This window comes from Mustela nivalis (assembly GCF_964662115.1).
Source record: "Mustela nivalis genome assembly, chromosome: X".
In the NCBI taxonomy this organism is placed as follows: domain Eukaryota; kingdom Metazoa; phylum Chordata; class Mammalia; order Carnivora; family Mustelidae; genus Mustela; species Mustela nivalis.
This window is the reverse complement of record NC_139040.1, coordinates 119,358,264-119,372,277: the sequence shown is the minus strand read 5'-3', so window position 1 is coordinate 119,372,277 and position 14,014 is coordinate 119,358,264. Positions and strand designations below refer to the sequence as shown.

At 35.7% G+C, this 14,014-nt stretch overlaps 1 protein-coding gene across 2 annotated transcripts in view; it reads left to right on the top strand.

Annotated features, from left to right (window-relative positions):
- Window positions 1–14,014, top strand: part of CDKL5 (cyclin dependent kinase like 5) — a 225,322-nt gene that overhangs the window by 66,426 nt on the left and 144,882 nt on the right. For both annotated transcript variants that reach the window (XM_082718372.1, XM_082718369.1), the window contains exon 2: window positions 12,105–12,328. In XM_082718372.1, coding sequence (XP_082574498.1) covers window positions 12,265–12,328 — 64 coding nt within the window. In that variant the 5' untranslated portion in view covers window positions 12,105–12,264. The remainder of the gene's footprint in view (window positions 1–12,104; window positions 12,329–14,014) is intronic.

The window sequence follows — 14,014 nt, the reverse complement described above, 5'->3', positions numbered from 1 at the left end:
AAAATTTGAATGGATGTACCGCAGTTCATTTAACCAGGCCCCTATTGATGCATACTTAAAGGTTGTTTCCATTTTACTTTTACAAACAATACTGCTGAAAATTATGTATGCTTATCTCTGTATGTGTATGTGTTTCTGATGATTAGTTTCTAGAAATTTAATTGCTGTGTCATTAGAATATGTTTCTTTTTAGTTTTGAAAGGTATCAGATTAGCCTCCAGAAATTACATTAATACACATTCCCACCAGCAATGTATGAATAAGCATAATTTCCTCATGCTCTCATCAACATGGTATGTTAATTTAGTTTTTTGCTAATCTGAGAAATTGAATCTCACTGTAGTTTAAAAAACAATTATATTTACTTTATTTAAAATAATCTCTACAACCAACATGGGGCTTGAACTCATGACCCTGAGATCAAGAATCCCATGCTCTACTGACTGAGCCAGTCATGCACCCTGAATCTCAGTGTAGTTTTAATCTTCAGTTTTTATTATATGTAAAGTTGAGTAATGTTTTATGTGTTTAAGAGGCATTTGTGTTTCCGTTACTGTGAACTATTTGTTCATAGTACTTCACCCATTTTATTTTTAAAAAGATTTATTAATTTTAGAGAGAGAAAGTGCTGAAAGTGAGCAGGGGGAGGGGCCGAGGGAGAGGAGAGAAATCCTCAAGCAAACTCAACGCTGAGCACGATCCTGATGTGGGACCTGATCCCAGCACCCAGAATTCTGAGATCATGACCTGAGCTGAAATCAAGAGTCAGACGCTTAACCAAAGGAGCCACCCAGGTGTCTTGTACTGTACCCATTTAAAAAATTAGGTTTCTGCTTATCTTGTTGAGTAGTAGGAATCTTTTATGTGTTAGGATATTAACTCTTTGTGATACAAGTTGAAAATTCTTTCCCTCAGTTTTTGATTTTTCTTTTCCCTTTGGTTTTTGTCTATTTCATTTTATAGGTATTTCAATGCAAACTTAACACGGCTAAAGTAGAATTCCGGATTTCCTCTCTCCTCCCTTCCTTTAATCTGTTTTTCTTTTTTCCTCAATCAAGAAACAACCTCCATCTACTCATAGACCAAACTCAAATCAAGAAGTTATCCTTGCTTTCTCTCTCCCTCCCCTTTTTTTTTAGATTTATTCCCCTTTGGGTGTAGGCACTATGAGATGGTACAGAGTACAGAGATTTGGAATAAGGCTTTGCAATTTTTTTTTTTTTAAAGTAAGCTACCCTCAATGTGAAGCTCAAACTCATAACCCAACATCAAGAGTCACATGCTCTTCCCATTGAACCAGCCATGCGCCTGTCCTTGTTTTCTCTTATACTTCCCATCTCTAGTCCATCCTGAGTTGTATTGGTTTCCCCTCCAAAAGTATTTCTTAATCTATTCATTTTCTTTATATCTACCAACTAAGTCCATCCTGCCCTAATTCTTCACCTGGATGCCTGCTATGGCTTTCTACTTGTTATGCCCCCAAACTGGCATCTTCTCTTCTATGTAATGAGACATTTGCTTCTCTGTATCTTGTATGATTTTTTCCAAACACATATCATCTGATTGTCATACCAGCCCCTGAACCCACTCCTCCCAGTGTTCAAAACCCTCCTGTGTCTCCTTGTGTCTTATGATAAAGATAACTATATAAAATAACCTAATCTATTTCTCCAGTTGCACCTGGTACTAGGTTATTAATGACCTCATCCCCACTGCTGTTGAGTCTCTCATTTCTGTCATGTTCCCTTCTGACTTAGGACTTTGACGTAAATTGTTTTCTCCTGGAGCATTCCTCATCCTCCATAAGTTTATGTTTAATTTTCCTACAGATCTTAGCTCACTGGATACTTTCTCTGGAAAAGCCGACCTTCCCTAATAGGTAGCAACCCTATTACAAGCCCTTGTAGCACATTATGTCTCTTTTCCAAAGGACTTATATTTGCGATGTTATGCTTATTGCGTGATACTTTAATAAACTCCATAAAATAAGGAGTCTTGTCTTTTTCCTTTACTGATATATTCCTAGTGTCTGTTCCAGTGCCTAGCATATGGCTAGCACTCAAGACATTTATTGAATGATTGTTTCATTAGAAGTTCTCAGATGCAGTGTTTACAGAATGTACCATTTTACCCTTTCTGAAAAATGTGACTGTTTTGCTCTAGGCCGATCTTTCTCATTTTTTCTGTAGGACTTGCTCAATACCACTAAGGTTCTGCAATCTCATCTCCGAAGTCTTAAAGCATTTCAGGGATGAAATGTATCTAGGCCAATGGTCTTGATTTCATTTAAATCCTGTGAGTGTTCTTCACTCTTGGCCTTCAGTTCCTTCTGTCTTTTTTCAGGTGAATATTAGTTTTTTGTTGTTGTTGTGTTTTTTTTTTTTGAGTAGAACAATAACTTAGTTCTATTTTCTGATCCACATCAACTCAGCAATATCTAGGTGGTCCCCAACTTTTGTAAGTTTATTTTAAAATCAGTTACTTGGGATTTGGAGGTTAGAACAAATTACCCCATGGAAACCATGATAAAGTTGATACTTATGTATTCTATTCATTCAAAACATTTTTAGCCAATAGCGTATCTTAAATAGTACATTATTGGAACACCTGGTTGGCTCAATTGAAAGAGCATGGAACTCTTGATCTCATGGTCATGAGTTTGAGCCCCACGTCGGGTATAGAGATTACTTAAGTAAAAACTTAAAAAAAATAGGACACTATTAGTTTAAACCCTGAATTTCTCTGATCTGAGTTTAGCTCTTTTATTCAGTTTTAATCCTGAGGCCTTTGGAGTCTCAGAAAACTAAAGAGTTCTGTAGGATTGGCAGTGCTTAGGCAGAATATCAGGTAGCTGGTTAGAAGGAGATCCATTGAGTTTTTACTGAATTTCCTACCTTGTGGATAGATTGTGAAGGTAAAGAGTGGGGAGGTAAGGTATATGTTTGGAAGTTTGAAATGTTTATGTTATTAAACTGTGTATACTTTACTCATGATAGTCAAATAGCAGTTGGATATAATAATGGGAATTGATTTATAGAGAATGGTTTGATAAATCTCTTTTTCCACTCTTGGTAGAATAAAGCAAAATTATTAATTATGGGCGATGTGGTCACATCCAGGAGGAAAACTAGTGCATTTTTCTCCTCACTTACATGCAACATGGAGAAATTTTCTAAGGAGAGTAATTAGGATTTTTTTATTGCAAGGCTGTGCTTTCCATAGACATGGTTTATACATGGATCGATCATGAGTTTTAAGATGCTTTCAAACCATTTAAATGTTGTTACAAGTTTTGTCATGTACCAAATTCATTCTTGTGCAGTTTTTTAAAAATATTTTATTTATTTATATTTATTTATTTGACAGAGAGAGAGAGAGAGAGAGGGAGAGATCACAAGCAGACAGAGCAGCAGGCAGAGAGAAAGGGAGAAGCAGGATCCCTGCTGAGCAGAGAGCCCGGTGCGGGTGCGGGTCTCCATGACCTGAGCTGAAGGCAGCTGCTTAACCAACTGAGCCACCCAGCCTCCCTGTTCCTGTGCAGTTTTGAGTGACAAAATGGTTCTCTTATTTGTATGTATAAAAACAATGCCAGAGATGAGAACAAAAGTCATGATTCAACGGATTTTGTACTCTCTTTGGGAAGAAGAAAAGACTTGTTGAGATGAAGATTATAATTTCAGCACAAAGGAAACATTCAAGGCCCAGGCAACTCTTAAATTCAGTACTAATGATACATAAAATAAATTATAAGCCTTCCGTATTTGTCAGTTCTTGTAGGTACTTGCTTGCCAGTGCACAGGCAAGTTTGCTTAATTCTAGGTGTATCTCTTAGTGTGGAACACATCCACTTCAAAGTTTATTCTGTTACTTGTTTATAAAGTTAATACTAATTTAAAAAAACCTCAAAGTTTTTGAGACATTCTTAGAATTTTCATGTTGGAAGGGATCTTATAGGACATCTAGTTTAGTGCATGGCTTTTCTACCATGGCCAGTCCAAAGCGCATCCAGCAGCCTCTTCCTGCCCCCTGCTGGTCCCCTTCTTGTCTGCTATGCTTCAGATCACAGGTCATCTTTGTTCCTTGAAATTATCAAACTGTGGGTCTTTGTACTTCCTGGAACGTTCTTCATCCATCCCTGTTCCTATGGCTTGTTTCTTTACATTAAACAGATTTTGCTCAAATCTCAACTTCTCAGCAGGCCTTTCCCAGGCCACTCTATCTAAAAGAGGGTCATGGCACTCCCCCCTCCACCCACCCCCTATATTGGAAGACTGTTTTCTTTCCTTTGTAATACTTAGTGCCTGGAATGATCATGTTTATTGGTTTATTGTCTCTCTTCCCTCATTAGGCTCCGTGAGAGCAACGTCCTTGTCTGTTGTTCAGTGCTGTACCCTGAAGCATTTACAGTGGGCTGGCCCACTGCTGTACCCTGAAGCATCTTAGAAATATTTATAAGAATTTATATTTTATATTTATAAAAATATTTTATAGATATAATTTTTTATATTTATATATATTTATAAGATATTTATAATAATGCATGAATATTGATGGTTCATTGAGGTCTAGTCACTACTGAGCTGACATCTGTCTCCTTTTCATTTGTACCTTAATCTTAGTTCTTCCCCCTAAAATAAATATCTGCTCTATTCCCTCTTTCTCAAAAAATCTTCAGATATTTAGATGTCCATCATTTCTCATCAAAGGCAAACTTACAGTTTTCTTACCAGCTCCTTATCTGGCATTGTTTTAGAGTGTGTTCATCATCTGGATTATCCATCAGTGAGAGTTTTTGGTTTTGTTGATACCCAACACTAGAGACCATATATTATGTGAAGTCGGAACCTCAGAGAGAGGTCATTTAAACTTTTTTGGTTCGTGTAATATTGAAATGCTTTATCTTTGATAAAAAGTTACTTTTTACTTCCATATAAATGACCAAGAAACTATTTATATACGATGTCATTATCAGAATTAACTCTGGGACTTCTTAAAAGTTTGTTTTATTGAGGAATATAACAACATAGAAATACATAAAAAATAAATGTACACTCTAATGAATGTCTATTTAACTATCATTGAATTCAAGAAAATAGAGCATTCCTAGTGTCTCAGAAAGCCCTCTATCTTATCACTCGTTGATCTCAACTCCTCCCTACCAGTAATATCCTGATTTTTATAAGAAAAAGTCACTTAACTTTTTAAAAAACAGATTCACCACTTACATATGCATACTTAAACCATGTAGTTTGTAGTTCAGCTTTGCCTGTTATAAGACTGTGTATAAATGAAACGATACGATTGTATTGGTTTTCTTTTGTTTTGTAATCAATTACCACAGGCTTAACAGCTTAAAGCGGCATCGGTATATTAGCTTAGTTCTGTATGTCAAAAGTGTGGGGATGGTGTGGCTGGGTTCTCTACTCAGGATATTATAAGCCTGTGACTAGACGTTGGCTGTGCTGAATTCTTTTTCCGTTTATTAGTTCCAAAGTTGATTTCTAAGATCCAGCTCTTTTTTTTTCCCCTTTTTAAAAATCTCCTTATTGTTTGTTTTCTATTTCATGAATTTTTACTCTTGATTATTTCTTTATATTTTCTCTGGATTTATTTTTCTGGTTTTTTTTTAACCTCTTGATATTGATGCTTGGTTTATTAATTTTAATTTTTAGTATTTTGTGATATATGCATATATAAGACTCTCAGTCCCCACCACCCCAGCATTGCTTCAGTGTCTTCCCATAAATTTTTATATATATATATTTTTTTTTTTTAAAGATTTTATTTATTTATTTGACAGAGAGAAATCACAAGTAGTCAGAGAGGCAGGCAGAGAGAGAGAGAGGGAAGCAGGCTCCCTGCTGAGCAGAGAGCCCGATGCGGGACTCGATCCCAGGACCGTGAGATCATGACCTGAGCCGAAGGCAGCAGCCCAACCCACTGAGCCACCCAGGCGCCCTATATTTTTGTTATTTTTTTTTTTAAAGGTAAGTAAGCTCCATACCCAATGTGGAGCTTGAACTCACGACCCTGAGGTAAAAGAATTGCATGTTCTCCTGACTGAGTCAACCAGGTGCCCCGTATTTTTCTGTTATGATTTGTTTTTTGACTGATTTATGGATTATTTTAAGAGTGTATTAATTTTCAAACATATGAATATTCTTTAGTTATTTCTTTTGTGATCGATTTTTTGCCTGTTTGCATTGTGCAGGGAGAACCTCGTACTTCAATCCTTGTGTTTATTTTGAACTGTGTTATGACCTAGGACATACCAGTTTTTAAAAATATTTTGTATATGTTTGGGGGAGGAAAAAGGCATTCCAAATTTATTTGGTACAGTCTACAATGTTCGTTTGGTCAAGTTTAAAAAATATGTCCAAAATGATCTATATCCTGAAGGTTTCTCTTTGAACTGTCTATTGAGTACCTTTGCTGTTTTTCTTTCAGTTCTGGAATTCTAATTTATTTTTCAAATTTGGTCTTTCGCCTTTTGGACCTACCAGTTCTGTCAAAATGCTCGACCTTTCGGTTTTTAGTAGTTTAGCCCTGCTGATAATTCTGATATTACACATCTTTCTGAGTCATTTTCTGTTTTGGTCATTTCTGTTTGGCTCTTGATCTTGGTATCTTGTGCTGTACTGCTTAGTGTAAAGGAAGAGGACTTGTAGCAGTATTGTGAGGCCCAGGTTGATATCTTTCTGCAGAGACTTGGTTTTTTTCACGCTCCCCCTTTGCAAATACAAGTGACATTACCAGTCTGAATGTAGAACCACCTCAGTAAGTCAATGGTTTATTTTGCAGATAACATGAAACTGTAATTCAGGTCTGTCCGTGGCTGGTCTATTCCTGGTTCCATTTATCCTGGAAGTGTAGCTCTCAGGTTTCTGCTTTGAGTGAGTGGTGGCTTATAGAAATTTGGCACTCTTGCCTTCGAATTTTGCTTCTGGATTTTTAAAGGTTTTAGGAGCATTTTTTCCTCCCATTTTTTTTTTTTTTTTTTTTTTTTTTTTTCTGGATCTTCAAGTGCCTGAGAGCTGAAACCATTTTGGGTGGTTTGGAGTACATCTCTGGATCCTGGCCTTTTGCTTTGATTTCAACCAGCTAATTCTTTATAATCTTAAGTCTTTGGGGTTTTGAGACTGTTTTAAAAAAGTATTTTCTCCAGTGTTTGTATTTGTCCTCAAAGGGACATTTCATCTAGGTTATTTAGTTAGTTGAAGCTAAAGTATCTGAGTTTTTAGGTCTTAAAAATTACTCAGTGTTAGTCATATAAAATTGTAATGAAATCCAGTTTGGCATATGGCTGTTTTCTCAGTATGAATACTGGTAGTTAAAAGACTGCTCAACACCTGTGTTATGTATTTACCTCACACGTTTGAATTCTGATTCTCAGTTTGCATTACTCAATTTTGATTTCTATAGAGAATAGGTGGGACCAAATGTTCTTTTATGTACTTAGGTACATACCTTTTGGGGGGGCTGGGTCTTCTTAGTGGGAATGATTTAATTTTTAATCTCAAGGTTCCTTTGAAATGAGCCAGGCCATTATTGGCAGAAAGTGGGATATTGAAATGCTTTCTGGGTGTTCTTCCAAATCAGCTATAGAAAATGAAAGAATAACTCATTTTCAGAAGTACTCTGAGCCTCTTTTACCTGTAATGTGACTTACTTAGATCTTTGTATAGCTGGCTCCTTCTTCTTTCTTACTGGTATGTTTTACTTCAAATATTCACACTTTTAGAGAGGCCTCTGAGAAATCACTCCTTTCTCCCTTCCCTTTGTAACAAGTGTCAGTATCTGATGATAATCTTACTCCCCACCCCCCACCCCACCCCATGCCCAGCAAAATGTAAAGCTCTGTGAGGTAAGGACGGTGTCTATCTTGTTCACCACTGTTTTGTGTGTCCGATTTACCCATTCTCTGAAATGTATTAAGCATTCAGTAATTATTTGTTTAATGAATGAGTGGAATAAATATTAATATTTTTCTGAGATTATGACATTTTGTCTAAATGTCAGTATTATCGAAAAGATTTGTTCTATTGAGCTAAAGATTTTTTTTTAAGATTTATTTATTTATTTTGGAGAGAGAGTGAGCAAGCATGGGTTGGGGGGCAGAGTGAGAGGGAGATAGAGAAACTCAAGCTGACTCTGTGCTGAGTGTGGACCTGTATGCAGGGCTTGATCTCATGACCTTGAGATCATGCATGACCTGAGCCAAAATCAAGATTCCGACGCTTAACTGACTGAGCCACCCAGGTGCCCCATGAACTAAAGTTTTCTAAACCAAGTATAGTATCTGCTTTCTGTTGCCTTCTATTAGGCAAAAGCATTATTTGTAAATGTTGAATGAAAAATGAGATATTGACTTAAAGTAAACATTAGCATGACAGAGAACTATTTAGCATTAGGTATAACTGTGACTTTCTTGTCATATATTGAACTGAAAGGAGATCATTGTTGCTGGAGTGCAGTGAGCCAAGGGAGCGAATAGTCACCGATGTCCGAGGTGGGGAGTTTAAGGCCTTGTGGCTCATGTGCACTTTGACTTTCACTCATAATATGTGAGGCCATTTGAGGGTTTTGAGCAGAGCAGTGACATGATCTGACTTACTCTAAAGATTCTTGTGTGGAAACAGACTGAAGGTGTAGGTGAGTGTGGATCCATAGGGATACGGAAGTATGGTCTCTGTGCAGGCTTGCACATCAGTTTCACTAGCAAATTTGTTTCTGTGCGAAGACTGCTCTGTCTTAATTTCTTTTTATTTTATTTTGATAATCTCTGCACCCAACATGGGCCTCAAAATCACAACCCCAAGATCAAGAGTCTCATGCTCTACTACTAAGCCAGCCAGATACCCCATCCTGTCTTAATTTCTGTAATTGAGTGTTAAGCCTTAATATATTTGGTAGAACATCCTACCACATCTTACCTTCAAGGTCAAGTCTTCCTACTTTCCATATTAGGAGGGTGTTGGCAGTATTTGGAACTCTGTTCTTCTATATATATTTTAGAATCAGCTTGTCTTAATTCCTTAGAACGCCTTGTTGGGATTTTGATTGGAATCTAATTGACTGTATAGATTAATATGGAGAGAATTGTCATCTTTATAGTTTTGAGTCTTCCAGTCTCAAAGCTGAGATAACTCTGTTTGTTTAGGTCTTCTTGGATGCCTTTGAATAGAGTTATATTTGAATAGAGGTTTTGAACATTTTTTGTTATGCTAAATCTTTAGTGCCTCTTTTGTTATAAATGTGCTTTTAAAAATTACATTTTCTGTTTATTGATTTTTACATCAATGTTATATATATAGTTGTTATTTTATATTGAGTATATTAAGCTTATATTCAACTACTTTGTTAACATTTATAATTTGAGTAATTTGTAAATTTCTTTGTATTTTTAATCTAGGCAATATTATCTGTTAATTCTGTTTTGCTTCTTTTTCCAATCCAATATGTTATATTCATTTTTTCTTATTTTACTGAGATCACTAAAACTCATTAGGATAATGTTTAATAATAGTGTTAATAAGCATTAACTGTAGGACTTCTGTCATATTCTTAATTTTTAAAGGGACTATAATATTTTGCCTCTATGAATGATCTTCATTGTACATTTTTGTCAGATACTTCTATCATGCTATAAACATTTCAAAACATTTAATTATGGGCATACTTCTCTTAAGAAAGCTTGTCTCAGTTTGTATTTTCATCAGCATATGAAAAGGCATGCTTTAAGTCAGTACTTTTCCACACTACATGGGTACTCTTATTTTTAAAAAGCTTCAAATTTCATAGGCAGCAAAGAATTTATTGGTTTTGATTTATTTCTTCCTTTTAAACCAATATTTTATGTTGGTACAGCTGTGATTTTTCATAAAGATAGCATAGTGTTTTTTTGAAGCAAAATAACTTATTTTTAAATAATTTCAGATTTAGAGAAGAGTTGCATGGATAGTACAGAGTTTCCTGTTTCATAGACCCTTGACCCAGATTCCCCACATGTTAACATTTTATTCATTCTTTGTTTCTTCCTCCATACACATGTACTTATTATTTTTTTCCTGAATGGTTTTTTTTTTTTTTTTTTTTTTTTAAAGATTTTATTTATTTATTTGACAGAGAGAGATCACAAGTAGGCAGAGAGGCAGGCAGAGAGAGAGAGAGGAGGAAGCAGGCTCCCCGCCAAGCAGAGAGCCCGATGCGGGACTCGATCCCAGGACCCCGAGATCATGACCTGAGCCGAAGGCAGCGGCTTAACCCACTGAGCCACCCAGGCGCCCTCCTGAATGGTTTAAGCTGCAAACTTTATCTCCAAAAATGTTGGTGTTTGTTCTTTTTATGTTTGTTAAATTTTTTATTTGACTGTCTTATTCTAGAGATTCTGGGCTGTACCTTATTCATCAATTGAACTGTTACTGACATGTAACATACTAGTTTCAAGTCTACAACATAGTGATTTGATATTTGTATCTATTGTGAAATGATCACAGTAAGTCTAGTTAACATTCATCATTACATAGTTACCAATTTTTATTGCTTATGTTGAACTTTGAAGATCTACTCTCTTAACAACTTTCAAATATATTAATATTATTAACTACAGTCACATGTACATCACTCATAAAAATTTTAATAAAAAAATATTTTTTTGTCCTGGTTTATTCTAGTCCAGGATTATACATTGTATTTAGTTAACAGGTCTCCTAATCTTCTTTTGTGGAACAGTTACTTGGTTCCTTGTCCTTTATAACCTAGACATTTTAAAAGAATACAGGTCAGTTACTTAGTAGAATGTCCCTCAGTTTGGGCTTGTCTGTTTTACCTTTTTGGAAGGACTGCCACAGAAGTGATGTGTTGTATCCTATCAGGAGGTTTATGATGTTGACTTTTTCTATTATTGATGATGTTAGCTTTGATCACTTAATTAAGGTGGTATCTGGCAGGATTTTTCACTATGAAATTACTATTTTTCCCTTTTTAATTCGCGGGTATTTTGTAGTGGAGCTACTTTGAGACTAGATAATATCCTGTTTTCCATCAAACTTTGAACCACTAGTTTCAGCATATGTTGATGATACTTGCCTGAAATAATTATTACCAGGGTGTTTGCCAAATGGTGATTTTCTAATTCCATCACTACATTTATTATTTGGAATTACACTCTCAGAGCTTTTCCTTCTCCCCTCAGTTATTTATGTAAGTAAGGACTGGTATGCTTTTATTTTATTATGTGGTTTATCATCTACGATTTTCATTTATTTTGTTGTTTAGTTGTTTCTCATTTGACCAGAAGTGACTCAAGCTGACCCCTGTGTCCTTCAGACACGCTCCTGTCATTCTCTGAGCATTATTAGCTTTTCCAGCACCACAGAAGTATATCCTGGGCACATATTGTACTTTTCCTTGCTCTTGCCTGGGAATCAGCCATTTCTCTGAGGAAACTGGTACCTTTTTTGGGTGCACTAGCTGTGGTAATGGGATACTGGAATGTCATTGCTCCTAGGTCTCCTCAGCAGACAGAGCTAGGGAATATATATATATATATGTGTATGTATATTTATACACATTTATGTCTGTTTCTGCATCTCTATATTAAGAACCGAGCTCCTATGGTTAGCTCTGATTCCAAGCCTTCATCCTTTTTCATATTTGTAACTTATTTTTATGAGAATAAGAAGCCAAACTCTTATTATCCACAATGTTACTTATTTTTATTTGCTCAGTCTGAGAATGCACATAATTTCATATCTTTGTGTAAAAACAAGTATCTTAAGTGTGGTATTTGTTTATAGATTTTTTTTTTTTGTTGTTTTTAGCTTGAGAGAGTATGTAGTTAAAACATTGTTTTCCAAAAGTTATCTGGAGTGAATTCCCACCCTCCCCTTTGGGGTGATGGTTATGTTATTCATTTCAAATACAGTTAGGTACATTTGTTTTTGTTCCATTTTGGGTTCTTCTCTCTTATTGTCATTTTTTTCCTTTCTTTTTTTTTAGTTTATGAAACATTAACATGATTTTTTAAAAACTGTACAAAACAGTAGGATAGATTATTAGAGTGCTGAATATAAAACTTAGAACTTTTGTGTTTTCTCTTTCAGGGAATCATTTAATACTTCACATTAGAACAAGTATGTGAAAGTCCCTGCCAACCTGTGAGAATTTCTTCCTTTGGCATTTTGATTCTACTTCACGACGTTCTCTGAAGTTCTTTCTTGATGCCATGTTCTGTGGCTTGCATCAAAAGAGGAGTTTGTCTTCATGAAGATTCCTAACATTGGTAATGTGATGAATAAATTTGAGATCCTTGGGGTTGTAGGTGAAGGTAAGTTTAGCATTCCTTGAGTTTCTGAGTAATGTATATAGTTATACCTACTACTGAAAAAGTTACAATTCAGATTTTATTAATTTTACCTATATTAATTCAGATATGTGCTTAAGTGAAATACTAAAAATAAAATTGTGCTATTTGGGTTTTATTCAACTGAAAGTTAATATTTTAAAACCCTTTAAAATTTAATGAATCAGATATTTCTTAAGTCTGCCTTCATTTCTTTTTTCTTTACTTTTCTTTTCTTTTTCTTTTAAAGATTTTATTTATTTATTTATTTTTTTAAAGATTTTTATTTATTTGTCAGAGAGAGAGAGGGAGCGAGCACAGGCAGACAGAATGGTAGGCAGAGACAGAGGGAGAAGCAGGCTCCCCGCCGAGCAAGGAGCCCGATGTGGGACTTGATCCCAGGACACTGGGATCATGACCTGAGCCGAAGGCAGCTGCTTAACCAACTGAGCCACCCAGGCGTCCCAAAGATTTTATTTTTTTAATGTGATCTCTGCACTGAAGGTGGGGTTCAGACTCATAAGCCCAAGGTCAAGAGTTGCATACTCTTCTGATGAGCCAGCCAGGTTCCTCAGGGCTGCCTTCATTTCATTGTTTTCATCAGCGATTGGGGTTTCTTAGTCTATAATTTTTTGTTACATTTTATTTTTATATCAAGTTGATTTTGGATAACTTAAAATTTATTTGTATAAATTAAATTTCACTTAATACATGGTAAATAAATGAATAACTTCTTGAGAATGACAAACCGCATTTTTATAAATTTTGAAGCACACAACTTAGTTATATTTTAATATTTCTGAAATCAGGATGTGTGTTATAATCCATAGCATGTCATGGTTCAGTTGGCAGATCTTTTTCCCCCCAGTAGTACATGAACTAATGCCTATGCCTTAACAATATCATTAATTTGATGAAATATGGTCATCCATTTTTCAAAAGTCATCGTGATTTTCTTTCTTTTTTTTTTTTTTTTTAAGGATTTTATTTATTAGAGCAGGAGAGAGCCCCAGGTGGAGTGGGGGAGGGGTGGAGAGAGAAAGAGAAATCAATTTCTCCCTGAGCTGGGGAGGGCCAATCACAGGACCCTGGGATCATGACTTGAGCAAAGGCAGATGCTTAACCCACTGAGCCACACAGCCACCCCCTTGATTTTTCCTTCTTAGTAATCTTTGCTTTTGACTTAAAGATAACTTTATGGAGATTTTGAGAAATGATTTTGTTAACAGTGTGAGTGATTATAATTATGGTTTTTTAACATTTATTTATGTTTTTTTTAAGAGGGGGAAGGGAAGAGGAGTAGAGGGAGAGGGAGAGAGAGACTCTTAAGCAGGCTTCACACCCAGCCTGGAGCCCGGTGTGGGTCTTGATCTCACAAACCTGAGATCATGACCTGAGCCAAATTCAAGAGTCACAGGCATATCTGACTGAGCCACCCAGGAGCCCCTAGCATTTATGACTTTAAAGCAAGTGTTATAAAAATTTTTATTTTATGAATTTTCAAATATATATGAATTTTAAAAAGTTTTGAGGATGTACCTGTGAACAGCAAAGCTGTTAATAGATTTTAATATTAAGTAGTTAAACCCTTTTCAAATAAATAGAAACAATTAAAATGGAGTCTGGGGTGACTGGCCCATGTAGTTGGTTAAGTGCCTGATTCTGGTTTTG